General features: G+C 35.9%; 1 protein-coding gene across 1 annotated transcript in view; it reads right to left on the bottom strand.

The window, feature by feature from the left end:
- The window catches only part of LOC308654695 (broad substrate specificity ATP-binding cassette transporter ABCG2-like), a gene marked incomplete at its 3' end in the record, with an annotated part of 34,181 nt that overhangs the window by 10,142 nt on the left and 6,073 nt on the right, over positions 1–17,966 (bottom strand). Inside the window, exons 2-6 of the mRNA XM_081304368.1 lie at positions 12,145–12,366; positions 9,141–9,200; positions 8,507–8,621; positions 7,345–7,497; positions 4,541–4,677 (exon numbers count right to left, since the gene is read on the bottom strand). Coding sequence (XP_081160494.1) covers positions 4,541–4,677; positions 7,345–7,497; positions 8,507–8,621; positions 9,141–9,200; positions 12,145–12,366 — 687 coding nt within the window. The remainder of the gene's footprint in view (positions 1–4,540; positions 4,678–7,344; positions 7,498–8,506; positions 8,622–9,140; positions 9,201–12,144; positions 12,367–17,966) is intronic.

The following is a 17,966-nucleotide window of genomic DNA, read 5'->3' on the forward strand; positions in this document are numbered from 1 at the left end:
AACAGAATTAGATGAGGGTTCCATTTAAGCAAAATAGGAGACTTACATCCCATTATGAAGATAATACTAGTAGAACATCAAAAGTCTCAACAGGAGTGATCTAAGAATAGAAGACAGCTCATTCTTGGAGAAAAAAATAAACAAAGCATGAAATTTTAAAAAATGCTTATTTTGGAAACTAAAAGAAGCTCTTTTTTTACAAAGCAGGACTTATGTGTGTGTATGTGTTTGATAGTGAGATATTAGATGTTGGATAAAGAAAATAACTAAAGAGATCCCCCAAAAAAGGGATGATTAAGTCTTCACTCAAAAAACACAACTGTAGCCAGCAGGTAATAGGGAGCTGGACTAGAAGCAGGAAGCATAATTGCATGACAGCCCTGCTTCCCAAAATGTTGTCTGAGGACCAGTGGCAATGTTATCAGAATCCCCTGTTTGATTCTCCTGTGGAGAATCTTAGGCTCTATCTCAGACTAAAGAAATAGAATATGCATTATAACTAGACCATTGATGATAAGAATACACATAAGTCATTTAGAATGACCAATTGGAGCTCCCTGAAGTAGGCAGCATGCTTGTGTGCTACGTACTGCAAAGCATAAAGAAAGCAGCTATATATTTTGTATCAATCCATCATTTGCTAATAGACATCATTAACATATTTCTAAATAATAAAAATATCTTGGGTATATTCTGAAATGGTACCAGAAGGCTAGACCCATAACTTGGCATCTACACTTGTATGTGCACTTTACATTTCAAAATGAACATGTTTAATTATCCATCTTTGCATATTTCTGTTTCTTCTCTGCTAGCACAGAACCTTGCTTATGGGGGCATGGGCACCAGAGGAAGTGACATAGTGATAGAGAGGGTGAGCCATGAAGGTGGTGTGTCTGGCAGCTTAATATATGAGGCAGAGGGGTTCCAGAGGTGGTAGACCAAAGCAACTGGGATACTGATTGCATTAAACAATTAAATTACTTAACTGAGAAAATAAGCAAATATATTGAGATAATGGGCCATATTTCTCACTGTCTAAAGTGACTTGCAAAGATTGAAAGGACAAAATTTCAAATAACACTGAAGGAGGCTAGGGCTGTAGCTCTGTGGCAGAGCACTTGCCCAGCATGAGTGAGGCACTGGGTTTGATCCTTAGCACCACATAAAAATAAACAAATAAAATAAAGTATAGCTGTCCATCTACAACTAAAAAAATATTTTAAAATACACTGAATTGTTAGATTGGAATTAGGAATATTATTATGAATTCATGGGATTTTAATAACATTAAATGCTAAAAGAAATATCAACATTTGCAGATGTATGTTTATTTGTGACTATCAGAAATTCACATGTAGGTGTTGGTAATGTTGCTCAGTGTCAGATTGGGTACATACAATGTGCAAATCACACAGAGACTCATAAATGCACATGTAAGTATATTTATAATTATTATCTGAACAAATAAAATATAGAATCAGATTTCTACTTTATATGTGTGTACACACACACACACTTACACATGTATATTTCCTAGATTTGTCTACTAAAGGCAATACCACTAGAAGCTAAGCCACTCCAATAGTAGTAAGTGCACTAAACAACCAGATCTTGGTTTCTAACCAAGGGCACCTTCTACAAATGGCTGATATAGTACAACATGAGCATGGAACATCATAATGACCACAAAGGAAAGAAATGCTGGACAAATGATTAGGGAGAAGTCAAAGGAACACAAAAGCCACATTGAATGAACTCTAATAGGCCCAATCAGGATCAACTTGATCACTAAAACAGGGAGTAATAGAGATTCTGACTCACTGAATCATATGGGAAATGAATAGGGAAGATGAAACACCTCTTTCTTAGATATGCTGTCAATAATTACATGTTAGGCAGCTACCACAAGAGCAGGAGATTTGGGTGCATCTACAATTGGTGGGGGACATTTGATGAGGAATAGAATTTGGCACTAAATAGTCTATTTTATTTCCCAATAATATACTAATCTATTCCAGTGTGGGGAAAACAGTAATTTATCAGAAGAGAAGTCCAGCAGACACCAATGTGATCAGATGATGGAGGTGTACACCAGCTGTGGTGGGTGAAGCTCAGGTGTGTTATACTGGGAACTCAGCATGGTTTCATGCCTGAGTCAGCCTAAACAACTGTAATAGACCATCTGAAGGTCACTCATGAAATGTCCTAACTCAACCACAGAGAAAGACTGAGCATCTCTTCCAGATTAGAGGGGGAAAATGAAACATCCAGAAAATATGTGTTTCTTCAGAATCCTGAGAGAGAAAGAAAGCAGGGTGAGCTTGTGACATCTGACTGGAGTTGAAGGACTCAATAATTGTGAAGCTGTCATTGTTAAGTTCCTCACTGGGAGGTTGATATGGTATAGTGTCTTTATATCTTGGAGTTTAAACTAAGGAGTATTAAGTAGTGATAGAGGATGATGTAAAGTAAAAAAATCTATGTAATGGTGAGCAGAGACATGGAGGGCAAGAAAATGCAGTAAAATGTAACAATTGGAGAGTCTAGGGGAGAAGAGTGGATTTTATTTGTGATATTCTTGGAGCCATCTTATAATTTTGAAATTATTTTTTATACTTTCAAATGAATTTAAAAGTTAACTTTTGAAATGTTGTTTCCTATAAACTTTCCTTTCACAGTCTTGCATTTTTTTTTCTTTTTGTTATTGGGAATTGAACTCAAGGGCACTTAACCACTGAGCCACATCCCTAGTCCCTTTTTGTATTATATTTAGAGACAGGTCTCACTGAGTTGCTTAGAGCCTCACTAAATTGCTGAGGTTGGCTTTGAACTCATGACCCTCCTGCCTCAGCATCCAAGCTGCTAGGATTACAGACATATGCCACCATGCCCAGCTCCACAGTTCTCTCTTCTTTTTTTTTAAGAGAGAGAGAGAGAGAGAGAGAGAGAGAGAGAGAGAGAGAGAGAGAGAATTTTAATATTTATTTTTTAGTTCTCGGCGGACACAACATCTTTGTTTGTATGTGGTGCTGAGGATCGAACCCGGGCCGCACGCATGCCAGGTGAGCACGCTGCCACTTGAGCCACATCCCCAGCCCCAGTTCTTACTTCTTAATAAAAGCTATTGTCATTTATTTTGCTTAATTCTTCCTCTTAATAGGCCCCAAATCTCAGGCATCATTCTCTCAATTCTCAAAGCCCAGGTCCACTTCCCAAACTGATTGTTTTTTCCAGCCTCAAACAGATTCAGAACCTGTGCTCCTCACCACTGCAGCATGGGCACCTTAGTCCAGACCCCATCCTGCCTCAACAGTTCCTTCTTAGAGTCTTTCACTCATCCTATCCAAACTTCACAGCCTTCCCTATAGCCATTGCCCTGCTCTAATATGCTCAAAATGCTTCCATGAGTCTTTTGTGTTAAGTGCAAGGTAATCAAACTAGATTTAAATGGGTCTGTTTTCCAAAATCAGATTCTCAGTAACCAATCATAAGAGCTCTATATTACCTGAGTTGCATTACAAGGAAGACCCCTCTGTTTAACCCCTTAAGGAAAGTAACTTTCTAATAACCTCTCTGCTATATGTTCTCTTCATTCTTCTGCCCTTTTCTTCCTATAAAGCCAACCCTCTTTGCTCAGTTCATTGAACATTCATTGTTCCCAATTCTAGAATGGCAAATGAAAGCTTATTGTATCTTTAATAAGACAAAAAATGACCCCATGTCCCTAGCAAAAAGAATAGAAAGCCATATATTTAACACTGGCCTAGGAGAGCTAGGCCAGCCCAACTTCATCTCACAGCATTTCTAACTGTGAATGGATGAATTCTGGCTTCCCCAAAACTCACATGTTAAAGTCCTAACCCCCAGTTTCTCAAAATGTGGCTACTTTTGGAGATAAGTGTCTTCCAATTGGTCATTACGATTGCATGAGAACCTTGAAGGTCCTCACTCACTGGTGTCCAGTTAAGAGGAGATTAGAAACTGGCACAGAGGGAGAAGATGATCATCTACAAGCCAATAAGAGAGGCCTTGGAAAAACAACCTTGTGGAACATCTTGATATCAACTTTCAGCCTCTAGAACTAGAAGGAAATTAATTTCTGTTGTTTGCCTCCAGTCTGTGGTATTCTGTTTTTACACCAAAATCACCCAGTTTCCATTCCCCTTATCTACTAGGTTCTGTCTCTGTGGTCTCTCTGATGTTCCACACACACCAGGAATGCTCTTGCTCAGGGCCACTGGCTGCTCCTTCCACCCAGAACTCTTTTCTGCAAATACATCAGGTCTCACTCCAGCTCACCTGTCACATGCTTGTGGTCTTCCCTGACCCTCCTACTATTTAAAACAGCTTCCCAACCCCATTATCACTTTCCTTCCCTACATTCTTATTTCATCAATCTCGATAACATTTCTTTGTTTGTTTATAATTTCCCTCTAACAAAGAAGTAAGAAAGCCTGTGATGTACTCTGATTTCCCTGAACCAAGAATATATGGTAAACAGAAGTAATCATATATTGAATAAATGAAAGAACTTTACCTTTTCAGGAGCAAAAGAACAGCATTTGTAGTGCTCAAATCTAAACCAGTTGTTGGTTTATCCAAAAACAAGATGGGAGGATCTGTGATCAGCTCCATTGCTATCCTGGTCCTTTTTCTTTCTCCTCTAGATAAAACCTAAAGCACAGATTATTACATTATCAGCAAGAATGGCACAGTCAGTATGATTGTTGAACAGTCCTGACAGAAATACTTTATCTCATTGTCCTAATTATTGTGAGCAACAAATAAATGAACATGGGGGAGAAGAAAGAAGTTTCTCTTAAAAGTGAATAAACTGAGGGTCAGAGCAGAGCTGCTAAGTAAGTGCCAAGACTGGATATGAAGCCCATGCTTTGAACAGTCCTGCATGTTTTTAAGTATATTTAGGTTTAAGATAGTCTATTAGAACATGAAGAGTCATTGCCCTGACATAGTGAAATTAGAGCCTAAAATGGGAGAGAAAAATCGGAGAGGAAAAGGGGAAAACTTTATGGTGATTTATTAGACTTCTAACAACTTCCCACACTGTTTTCACCAAAATTCCCCAAGTGGACTTACCAAAAATAGGAACATTTAGAGCCAGGAAATGTTCACTATCTACCATACCACACTGGCACCTTTTCAGTTTCTACAAGGTTTTCCATACTGACATTGTCCATGCCCTAACTGAATGCAGAATTTCTACTTTACCTTTTCAGACTTAAAAGAAGACAGGTTATTCAACAGGGCAACGGGCTCACTCATTTGAATGAGTCAATGTCATTCTGTGTGTGAGTAGAGAAGGAAGGTTTTAGGTAGGCAGAAAGTTAGAAGCAATTATGAAATTCAGAGTTCCCAAAGAGTCTCTTAACAGGATTCAAACAAGGGTGCTATTGACAATTGAACCATAAAAGACATTTGGACACAATCTAGAAAATGTGTCCAAATTAATATGAACTCCATATAGATGATGATGTAAATACATTACTCATTGTGTTAGTTGATAATGGTATTAAAACAAGGAAGGCAACGTTCTGGTTTGTTGGAGATGCATAACAAGAGGTAAAATATTATATATATATATATATATATATATATATATATATATATATATATATAATTTATATAAAATACTTCAGTAAGAAATAGCTATAGTAACTAAGGAAGAAGATATTAACAACTGAGAAATCTAAGGGAATAGAATTAGGAATTTACTCTTCTATTAATGATTCAATGATCACATTATAGTAAGGAGGCTATCTTTTCTGTTTTTAATTAACTTTTTAAAATTTATATATACAGCAGAATGCATTAAAATTCTTCTTAAACATATAGAGCACAATTTTTCATATCTCTGGTTGTATACAAAGTATATTCACACCAATTTGTGTCTTTATACATGTACTTTGGATAATAATGTCTATCACATTCCACCATCATTTCTAACCCCATTCTCCCTTCCTTCCCCTCCCACCCCTCTGCCCTATCTGGAATTTGTCTATTCCTCCCATGCTTCCCCTCCCTACCCCATTATGAATCAGCCTCCTTATATCAGATAAAACATTTGGCTTTTGTTTTGAGGGGATTGGATAACTTCACTTAGCATTATCTTCTCTAACTCTATCCATTTATCTGCAAATGCCAAAAGTAAAAAAAAAAAAATTGAACTATGGAATTCAATTAGATTATTTGAATATAGGCAGTCAGTGACTACCTCTGCATATTTTTCCAGCAAACATAAGCAAGAAATTTAAGGCTGCGAGTGCTTAATGTTAAAGAAAAGAGTAGAATCCCACAGAAGAAACTCAAAAGTCAAGTCAATAAACAGATGAAAAGCAAAGACAACTCAATCACTAAGTACACAAAAAATAAATGGTAAATAGTGTCATCCTAGGGTTATTCTTCCATAACAAATATATTTCACATGCAAGAATATCCACAATAATACAGGAAGCATCAGCCAGTAGAACCCCAACTTTCATTGCTTCTAAGTCGGGGAGTTCTTAAGGAGGTGAACCATTTACAGTCTAAGTAGCTCATTATCACACACAGCTTCAAATGTCTGCTCAGCAATCCCTGCCTACAGACTGTTCAACTGTTCAATAGTGTTAAGTTGATGCATTCCACTCAATTTTTCTTTCTGATGCCTAAGTAGGCATTAACTGTTTGTCACACTTCACTTTGTCACACTGTTCACAACTGTACCTCTCAAACATAAAGAAGCCTGGAATATAGATCTGGAAATAGGACTGGCAAAGGAAAGGAAAGAAAGGAGAGAGTGAGCTGGGGATAAGAAAACTGACAAAGAAAGGCTCCAAAAATTATTGGTGACTATATGAATTAAAAGTAAATTATAATTTGACAAAATACAATTTTGAAAGAAAAATTAAACATACAAAGCAATAATCCTTGGATTCTTGTCATTTATTGATTCCAGAAATTCACCTCAAAAAAGTCATGGAACAAAGGTCCCAGGAGGAAGAGAAAGAAAACAGCAGTTAATAGCAGGAAGAGAAACAGGAAGAAGAAGGGCTAGTTCAAACACACCAAATGAGCCATGACTTAACAATGAGGGTGGAAAGGGTCCTGTGAGGAACACTCCCCACACCAGACCACACTCCATTCCTAGGATACAACCATTATTAAGAGTATTTTTCCACTTAATTTCCACCTTCATAGTATGTAAGTAGTCATCATTCTCATCATTACAAAAAGCAGCCACTTTTGACCCCACACATTTTGGGGAACACACATTTAGGTCATAGCATCTACACAGGAGGGCATCTTTCATGGATATGATACTATCAGGTTTTTTCACACTACCTTGGAATTTGCTACTTTATCCAGGTCTAAATCTTCAATGACTTTATTGATCCTTTCATTTTTTTCATGATTTGTCATAGCCGTTGGAAGCCGAAGAGCCGCTGAGAACAGTAAGTTTTCTCTCACTGTCAGGGTGCCCATCACGATATCATCCTAAATGCATTTTTTTTAATTTTTTAAATCAAGAATCAACATTTTCCTTTTACCAAAAAATGTTTTATTTTTACTTTCCATTAGGAAATTGCCAAACATATTCAAAAATAGACAGAATAATATAATAAACTCCACATCTTCAAAATTCAATTTCAGTAATTATAAACTCATGATCAGTGTTGTCTCATCTATAATTTGAAGAAAATTCCAGACATCATAGTACATAGTTCTATGTGTATATAAAACGTAACCACAATATGATTATCATACCTAAAATTTGTTAGTGATAATATTTAATATCATTAGATTTCCATTCAGTTTTCCCTATTTCATACTTATTTCTTTACTCTGTAATGATTTTAGATGCTTAATCATAAATCTGCTCCAGGCTGGACTGACTTCTCTCTGGGACTTTTTTTCACTAATTTTCTAAGTTGAGTATAATTTTCCCTGTACATGTGTCTTCTTCTGTCTCATTTTAATCTCCTCAGTCATATTTCAGTATATGTAACTTAATCCATGATCTATAAAAATAACATAATCAAGGTAAAGTTCAAGCTAATAGTAAACTTTCAACTATACCAATTGCAGTGACCCACATAAAGATAGCTGCAGAGTCCAAGGAAGTCATTTTCATTCTCAATCCGCACACCAGGTTTGAGCCCAGGTAATCATGCCCACTAGAACCAGATACAGCCAGGTTGCTTTGTACAAGGATTTGCAAACACATCTTCTAGGGAAAGGAAAAAATGCTAGAAGGGTAAAAAGGACAACTGTGGACACTTGTAAATTATACACAAGCCAGAATTGATAACATTGTCCAACAGGATCATTTTCCAAGTCCTTGTTGCTTTTCCATTTAACTGTTGAGATGGAAGATTATGAAAGCTGGTGGAATGAATATTGGTTATGTGAGTATGTCACATAAACAACTAGAAGCATAATAAGCTGTAAGTAAAGAGTATGCTCGTACAGATGAAACAAAAAAGGCAATTTTACGAATTCTTACCTGAACCACATAACCCAAATTACATTTGAAATTATCAGATTGAGGTGCTCCATTGATCAAAACATCTCCAGATAATCCAGATGCATCTCTCCTTGCAGCTAAGATATTTAGCAACCTATAAAAGGACATGTATGTTACAGATTTCTCTCCTCCATTATAGGCCATATCTCTCATATTCTGCTAAACTTAGAAAATTTACTACTCCAGAAATATGAGGTTTAACTAAAATTATTTATATGTTTAAATTATCATCATCTTTTTGTTGTTGTTGTTGTTGTTACAAGAAAACCCAAAGGTATATAAGCGAAGCCATGTTGGCTGATCCAGCACAGTCTTCCCAAATGAGTTTCTAGCTGTCTGAATTTGGTGGATCCAGCTCAGGCAATGTGCTTCTTTACCAAAAAAAAAAAAAAAAAAAAAAAAAAAAAAGAATTCTTGTCTTCAATTATTCTTTCAGCTCCATCCTCCCACTTTTATCATTATTCCCTTTCTCCCCTCTCCAATCACTTCTAATATGGCCAACATCACCATATCAATTGTTTAGTTATGCCCTAGTAAACTTTAAAAAGTCATCTTTAAAAATCACACAACAACTACACAGAAGTGGTTGAGACATATTTTCTGTTATACTCACAAAGATTTCCCTCTACTTTGGTGTGCCAGAATAGCATTGAGACCAGGTTTCATGATTCCACTGTAAACACAAAAGCATGATGATTTATCGTTCTACTTTAGATGCAGTACTATTTATTTAGACTCTGCAATGATACACTCAAGGAAGACTGAAGAAATTGCAGACAGAAAACAAGCACCAAATCAAAGAAAAAAGACTTATTGGTTAACAGAAGTCTAGTCTATGAAGGATGTTATTATTAGTCAATATTTATAAGAAAGATGGATCAGGTCCCTCTAAATTCCTTTCAATTATTATTTAAACCATGATCCTTTTTGGACAACTATTCCATTTACAATAACCTCAAAAATAAAATAAAGTACTGGGAATTAAATTAACCAAGGAGGGGAGAGACCTCTACAATGATAACTACACAATGTTGAATAAAGAAACTGAAGAACTTAGAAAATAGAAAGACATCCCATATTCTTGGATAGGCAGAATTAATATTGTCCAAATGGCTATACTACCAAATGCAACAGACATATTCAATGTGTGTAGGTACCTGCATACATACACTCCCTAGGTCTGTCCATTTAGAAGGCACAGGAGCAATGACACCCGAATAGCAATGAGTGTTCAAATCACCCAGATCATGTTTTCTCAATATCATTCTCCAAAAATGAACACTGGAGGATTCTAGGACTGGGAAGGCAAGTATACAATAAATTTGGAACTTCTTGCTATGCCAAAGAATAATATTGGTGGGATGAGTTAAAAAATAAAAAATTAACCTGTCTTGAAAAATTTCCTACTGACTAAATCAGTATCAATAGGAGTATGAAGATAAATAACACTAATGAAGCATTACAATTGAGTGTTATTGTATAGAATACAAATCCATACTAGACACTGTGGTGCACTATTGTAATCCAAAGACTCCTTATGCAGATGCAGGAGGATTGCAAGTTCGAAGCCAGTCTGGAAAACTTAGCAAGATACTGTCTCAAATCAAAATATAAAAGGACTGGGGAAGTAGCTTAGTGGTATAGTAACTCTTAGTTCAGTCCCCAGTAAAGGAAATTTAAAAAAAAATACAATCCATGAGTCTATACAGTAATTAAAAGGAGAAATGATGAATGAAGATTTTTCCTATAATTGGAATGCAAATTATGAGACAATGAAAATAGGAACTCACCCTTTATCAATGATCATAGTGGTGGCTGATCCACACAGGAGTCACCACAGTAGAATGAAACTCAAGTTTAATAAACAACAAGATTCTGGAGTAATATCAGAGTATCACCATTCATATTAATCAAGTACAAAGAGGAAAATGGTGATCTGATGGTGAAGTTTGACAGACAGCAACATAACCAGGTGATCAGTTTTAACATCACCTGGAGTGGGATGGGACTAGAAAGTACCAGGATGGACAAGACTGCAGAGACACGATGTGGTGGTTAGTCACTTATGTGAGGAACACAGTGAAGAGTGATCCTCAGGACCTCTCCTGCCTTCACTCTGAGGATACATCATTTCTTGGTTGCTACCAGAAAACAATTGAGTGATTATACAGGACAGGAATCATCTTTCTAGAAAGTAGTACTAAAAGAACTAGGGATAAAGGTGTATCATGTGGATAGTGTGCTCTCAAGTGACTCACAAAAATCAGTAGTAACAATGGACACAAATGAGACAGAGTGATGGGAGCAAACAGTGCAGTGTGGACAGTTAAGAAATCTGGTGAAAGGGTTATGCACATGCAGCTTTACATCTCAAATTATTTCAAAATAAATAACCAGACCAATCTCTCAAACAGGGTGAAGAATTTTCCTCACAATTATAGGATATCCACACATCTGCTGGAATGGAGAATTTTTTTTCATAATATTTTTTTTAGTGGCCAATGGACCTTTATTCTTTACTGATTTATATTTAGTGCTGAGAATTGATCCCAGTGCCTCATGCATGCAAGGCAAGCACTCTACCATTGAGCTACATACTCAGCCCTTTTTTGATAATTTTAGCATTGGTAAGAGAAAGCTCAAATGCTAGATATGGATAAAAACTAAGCAAAATAAAATTCTAAGAAAGTAGGAAAAATTAATAAATTCTCATGATCAATTTTTGTCTTATTGTCTTCTTAAACAATGAACAGAAAAGCAAAAATCCAAAGAAAAACCAAGATTCTCATGACCTTTTCTTGAAATATTGTCATCATCTTCAATAATGATAGTGTTATCCAACACAAACCAAAAATAAGATAATGAGAGTGACCCTTCACACATCAGAGATTATTTGAGTCCAGCAGATAGGAGAAAGTTTGGAAACACTTTTTATTCTCATGAATAAAAAACCAGAAATGTGAATAAGCATGAAAACCAATGCTTGCTATGTTTGTAACAGTAAAAACAAAATAAAAGCTTCAAAACTTACTACATTTTATAAGCCTAACAAAGCACAAAACAATGGCCTCCTCCTTTGTAGAGATGCAGACCACTAAGCCATAAACTCAGTGTGAACTCTTGAATAGAGGAGACCCTTAGTATATTGAGTCAATAGTCTACCAGGTAAAAAAAGATAAGCAAGAGGAATTGGAAGTGTAGCTCAGGGGGAGAATGATGACCCAGGGAGCACAAAGCCCTGGGTAAAGTCTGTAATCCACACTCCTCCACGCTCCAACAAAAAAAAAGGGGGGGGGGAGGGATAAAGTGAAGGGCAAGGTAAATATATATACCCACAGTATGTTTGAACAACTATTCAATATGCATGTGGTCAATGACATTACTTTCTACAAAAAATCTTGTCAGCATTTCATGAATCAATTTTAATGAGTCAATTTTAATTCACTAAATGGAATCATTTTAGTCCTAGTTTAGTCAAAAGGAATGAAAGCATGTGTCTATACACCAGCACAAAGACAGAAACACAAATGCTCACAGTAACTTATTGGTATTAGGCAAAGCTTGTGATGCCTGAGATAGGTCATTAAAGTGGTCTTTTAAAAAGTTCATATACATACTTGATATTTGATAGTAATTTTTTCTCAACTGTTTTCCTACAAAATAGAAAGCCACTCTTCACTTTTTCCCGATAGCAGATGTTATGGAAACTTAACACAGCCCCTTCAGGAAATGTCTTCAGATTACTGGAGGTCATCTCAGGGAGGTCACAGTTGTTTCTTTGTAAAAATGGAATATAATCCTGGTCATTACTGGAAGACATTTTGACATATTCTGCCTTTCTGTAGAAGAGGAAACAATGTAAGTTGATAGTCCATATAAATGTGATTGTAAACCCTTGCTACTATATTTAAATCAATTCTGTTTTAAATCTAGTGTGCTGCACTAGATTCCTTTCTAATAGTCAGCCCACATCACTATGATGAGAACAATCTTTGAACCCATAATGGAAGGAAAAACAACTTTGAATCCTCAATTAGATGAAACACTCAAAATTAGATGCCAAATAATTTCCTGATAATTAAAAAGTACCCAAAACTCATAATGGAGGGAAAAGACAGGTGAGAGTTTTAAGTGCCTGGCATAGTACTTGAAAACATAGTATGACACAACTTACATTGAGGGATAGCCTACACCATCATCATGTGCCACATTTTTTTTTAGTTTATAACATTGTTATTATGAATACAACCTTAGTCAAGCAGTCAAGCACAGGAGAAAGCTCTCTGAATTTATAATTCTAGACTTTATATTTCTGGTTGTTATGCACCTTCAATCAGCTGAGAAAGTAAACTTCATCATAATTTTTCACAATGGCAAGTCATTTCCTTAATGGTAATTTAAATTCTAGCAAAATTTTAAATTAACTATGAAAATTATTAAGTAAATCAAGCCAAGAGTTAAGAAGCTCCATACTTTAAAGCAAAAACTGAATATTACATTCATAAAGTAGATTTACAACATTTCACTAAATAAGTTGCAAATGCCCATTAAAATATTTAATTAGAGTAAGACATTAATTCAAACTGGTCTTGTGCAAGAGGTTTGAAATGTTACCTGCAAAAAACCTAGCTTTGTTTTTGAAAAGACAATGTCATCCATGAAGAAATTTCTCTCTGCCCCTAATTTTTTCAAAAATAACAAAATTCTAAAAAAGAATTAAGTAGGAAAAAGAGGTAGCACACTCAGTCCTTAAGACTATGGGATCAGCGAACATCAGGAAACAGAAGACTGAGAAAAGCAAAGTTATAAAGCTAACTATCAATGATGCACAGGCATACATATTAATATTGTACTTTCCTCTAACACAGTGCTAAGGGCTTTCCTAAATTAAAGAGGAGAAAGGCATGTGGAAACTAGTCACTGGAATAAACCATGATAACCATTTCATTACTAGCATATTAAAATTATATCACAGAACAGAGACCTAATATGATAATGAGACAGGTAGCACATGAAGACTACTTCTTCTATGATGCAAAGAGCCCAGGTGGGCTCTAAGACTGCATCTCTATATGAAATGACATCACTGAGTTTCTGCCTGCCTATATATGCAATTAAACACACACACACAAAAAAAACCCAACAACAAACTGTGTATTTCTCTTTCTTATTGAATGACTGTTAATCCCATTCCCACCTGCTGCCTTCCCTATATTAGAGCTTAAGAATCAAAGCCTTGTTCCTGCCAAACAGTATTCCTGCCTGATTTTACTTTGGGGGAACACAGGAACCTGCAGTACTGGTAACAAAAATGGTGTGTACTTCAGTTTGAAAATATTAAATGTGCAAAATTAGAAAGTGTGGGAAAAATCTAAAAGAAAATGCTCCTACTGCCTTCTATTAGCTAAATGCAATCCATTTCTTCAAGCAAAACAAAAGAGATTCATCCAAAGAATTAAATCTGATCTCTAAAGATAATCACATTATTTTTCATCAAAACATAACATCTTCATTCCTGAAGTGAGTTTCATATTTTTGTATTCCAAATTTCCAATAGCAATGGTAGATAAAGAAAACAAGAAGACAAAACAAGAACAATTCCAATACCTATAACCTTTCCAGGAATTCCCACCCTTAGGCCTTTCCTAGAAAATTCCCAAAGATTCCTAAGCATGTATGCCAGTATTTAGATTATGATTCCATTTAGCATTAAAATGGTCTTTGAGTTCAGTCATAGAGTATGAACTTTTGCCTCTTTGCTCTAGCCTGTCTCCTCTATTTAAAGTAAATAAAATAATAATATTAACAGAAATATCTCCTTTAGCTTTTTATTGCAAAACCACAATTTCTAAAAATCATATTTGTATTTGAAAATTAATTGCATTTGAAAATTGAATTTTCACTTAATATCATAATATCTAGTTATTTCAGCCCTTTGGATCTCCTCACACCCTATTCTCAAAGATTCATATAGAATAAAAGACTAATGAACCACAACTACTATGAACACAATGAACCACAACTACTATAGTCACTAGCAAGAAGTCAGGAGCAATCACCTTAAGAATTAGATTTGTAGAACTTCTCTAGGGATGATAGATTATTGTAGTGTTTTTCTTCCTAGGTATGGAAGCTCATCCCATGGAAAATCAATGTTTAAGAGATGGTTTTATTCAGAGTTCAAAAAATAAAGAAGGGGAATATTTACTCATAAATCAGTTTCTGGACTCTAGAGGTTACAAATATAGGATACAAATAATGAGGAACGGGGACAGGTTACTAAAAACGAGGAATATCCATATATTTTCTGGGAATAGGAAAGATCTTCAACAAACTCAAATCCCACCTCTTTTCACTCTTTTTATGAAACCCCCAGGGAAAGTCATTGTTAGAGATTAAGGCCATCTATGGAGCCAAAATTCCTCTAGATGTCTTTGGTCACTTGTTCTTTGTGATCATGCTGGAAAGATTTCAGAGGAGTTGCTCAGAATAGCTAAGGCATGAGTTTATTAGAATAGACAGGGAAAAAAGGAGACAATGGATCTTCTCAAAGAAGAGAGGGAAGGTGCAGCCCTCCTGACCTCTAGTTTTATTGGGGATCCAGGGAAGTTTCCAGAGTCACACCAGGTCCACATCTTGACTTCTCACTGATAGAAGGATTGCATTAGACTATCAAGTCACCACTGCAAATGGTCTTTTGCCATGAGAAGACATTTTAATATTATAACAATATGTTAAAAATCCAAAGCAACTCTGAGTCACTTTGGCCCATGCTGTCCAGTTTTAATTAGAACTTGTTCTTACAAATTTTATTGATAGTGTGCTTTGCTTTTAATTTTTCTGTCTCTTTTTTTTAAGAAGTGTCATTTAAGATCACATTTTCTTTTTTTAAATTTATTTGTTCTTTTTATATAAACATAACAAAGAATGTACTTTGGCATATTATACATACAGGGACTATAACTTATTTTAATTAGGATCCTATTCTTGAGGTTGAACATGATGTGGAGTTACCGTGATTGTGTATTCAAATAAAAGGCTAAGAAAGTATGTCTCATTAATTCTATTGTCCTTGATATTTCCCTCCCTACTCCCTTCCCTGCATTTTCCATTGTCTAATCAATGGATTTCTATTCTTCCCTTCCCCATTCTCCCTTGTTGTGGATTAATACCCACATATCAGAGAGAATGTTTGGCCTTGGGTTTGGAGAGACTGGCTTATTTAACTTAGTATGATATTCTCCAGTTCCATCCATTTACCTGCAAATGCCAAAATGTCATTCTTCTTTATGGCTGTGTAATACTCCATTATTCTGTCTCATTGAGTCCTGGAATCTGCCCTGTATAAAAGTCACAAAATCCCTCCTTCAGAGAACTGTGTTCTTTTTATTAACAGAAAGGAGTCTTTGGCCCTGCATTTCTCCAGCAGATAAAATGTTGTTTACTGATGAATCTTAGGCAAGAAAGCACGTGGGGGTTAGCACAGTTTATAGAATTGCCCCCCTGAACCCCATGTTTCCACCACTCACATCTGTTATCCATCATCATCTTCTCTTCTCCTTTCTCTTCTCCTTTACTAAGGTTGGCCTCACTAATCTGCACTGTAACAAGATGACCAACAGCAAAGAGGGATGATTAGAAATTTGTAGAATCAGGAGATCCAAGGGGAAAACAAGAGGAATAGGCTAAGATCAAGCTGAATACTTGAGTTAGAATTTACCAGAAGCTTTACATCACAGGATCTAAACCCAGTCCTTCTGAAACAGAGAGCTCCTAAATTTCACATGAGAACAAAAACTCGCACAGGCTGAAGATAGATGTCACGAAAATTAAAACTGACACAGTCTCTGGTTAAACACAGCCTAGTTATACTTATATCGCTTACCTATCTTTTCTATAAATGTTAACCTCTTTTGGCACCAGCATAAAAGCAATATAGCTACTTCTCCACAGTTTGATCAAAGTGCATAAAATACATTTTTTTTCTTTTTACATCACTTGCCTTTTATAAAAGAGTAAGCAGCCTAATCTGGTCTGCAAGGATTATGTGTGTCTCATTATGTGTGCAGGACTAGAATTGCTAGTATCAATAACATCAGTGCTCTTATGACTAAAATAAATATGGATTTAAACTTTAAATGAGTTCATTTATCACTGTGTATTCAGTCAGCAGATACTGAAATTAAAACTAAAATAGAGGTAGTATCCCAAATGTTTTGGATATTAAGGCATATTTTGAGCATGCAAGAAGAGCATGGGAGCCAAAAAATTTGCCTAAAATCTTTATTTCTGGAATGAGGACCCAGACTCACAGGCTTGCCCCAATATGACAGAGAGGGAGTAAATATCATAATTCATTTGAGAATATTTTAAACATCTCAAGAACAGGATTTTTTTTTTTTATATCTTCCCTTCACATACAGTCAATTATTAGTCAAGATGAAGTTTAATCAAGCTCGTAAGCTAATAAAATGTTCTGGGCTTCTTACTAGTGACAAATAAACAGCTCATGTGTACACTGATTGTTCTGTTAACACTTACAAGTCATCATTTGAGATAAGCTGGGAACTTTTAAAAATTCCAAAGTGCTAGCAAATTGATCTCCTTACCCTTAAAAGGCTGAATCCAAATTGCCAACTACAATCAGGTCCTATGTAGTGGATAAAATTTAAGGTAATACCAGCCAGACAGAGCTTCAGGTAAATTGCTTTCAAAAAGAAAGCATGTGGGGGTCAACACAGTTTATAGAATTGCCCCCTGAACCCCATGTTTCCACCACTCACATCTGCTATCCGTCATGATCACTCTTTCTCTTTTCCTTTCCCAAGGTTGGCCTCACCAATCTGGCACTGTGACAAGATGACCAACAGCAGAGAGGGGTGATGTACTTAGTAGTCACAAATCTATTACACACAAATGTCACAGGGCAAGTCTGAAAGAAGAGGTTTTAGTGGCAAAAGCCGATGCAATGTGAACAGCAAATCAAATAAAGGTAATAATGGATTGCAACCCATAAAACAAAATAAATACCCATGAGTCAATACTAATATAAATTTGAATAAAAGAAGGAAAGGGGAAATTCTTCCTTACAGGAAAATATAAAAGTGTAGAAGAAATGAACCATTTTTTAAAAACCCATCCTGAGATTGACATAATATCATTTACAACATGTTCCAAAAGTAGATGCCAAAATTCATCAGAGGAAGTTTAAGAACAAACAGGATATTTACATAACACAAGTTTTTCTCCCAAGATATGTCTTCATTACAAGGGGAAGATTATGACTCCTGGCCAACATCACCTCCACCAAGGCTGACATCATTAGCAATGAGAGGCACCAAAATCACACAGCCCTGATATGATGCCTGGGAAGGCCATTCACTGCTGTGGTATTTTTCTCAGAAGGCAGGACCTCAAGGTGATCATGAGAAAACATCAA

This window comes from Spermophilus citellus, assembly GCF_964194105.1.
Source record: "Spermophilus citellus genome assembly, chromosome: 8".
Taxonomy (NCBI): domain Eukaryota; kingdom Metazoa; phylum Chordata; class Mammalia; order Rodentia; family Sciuridae; genus Spermophilus; species Spermophilus citellus.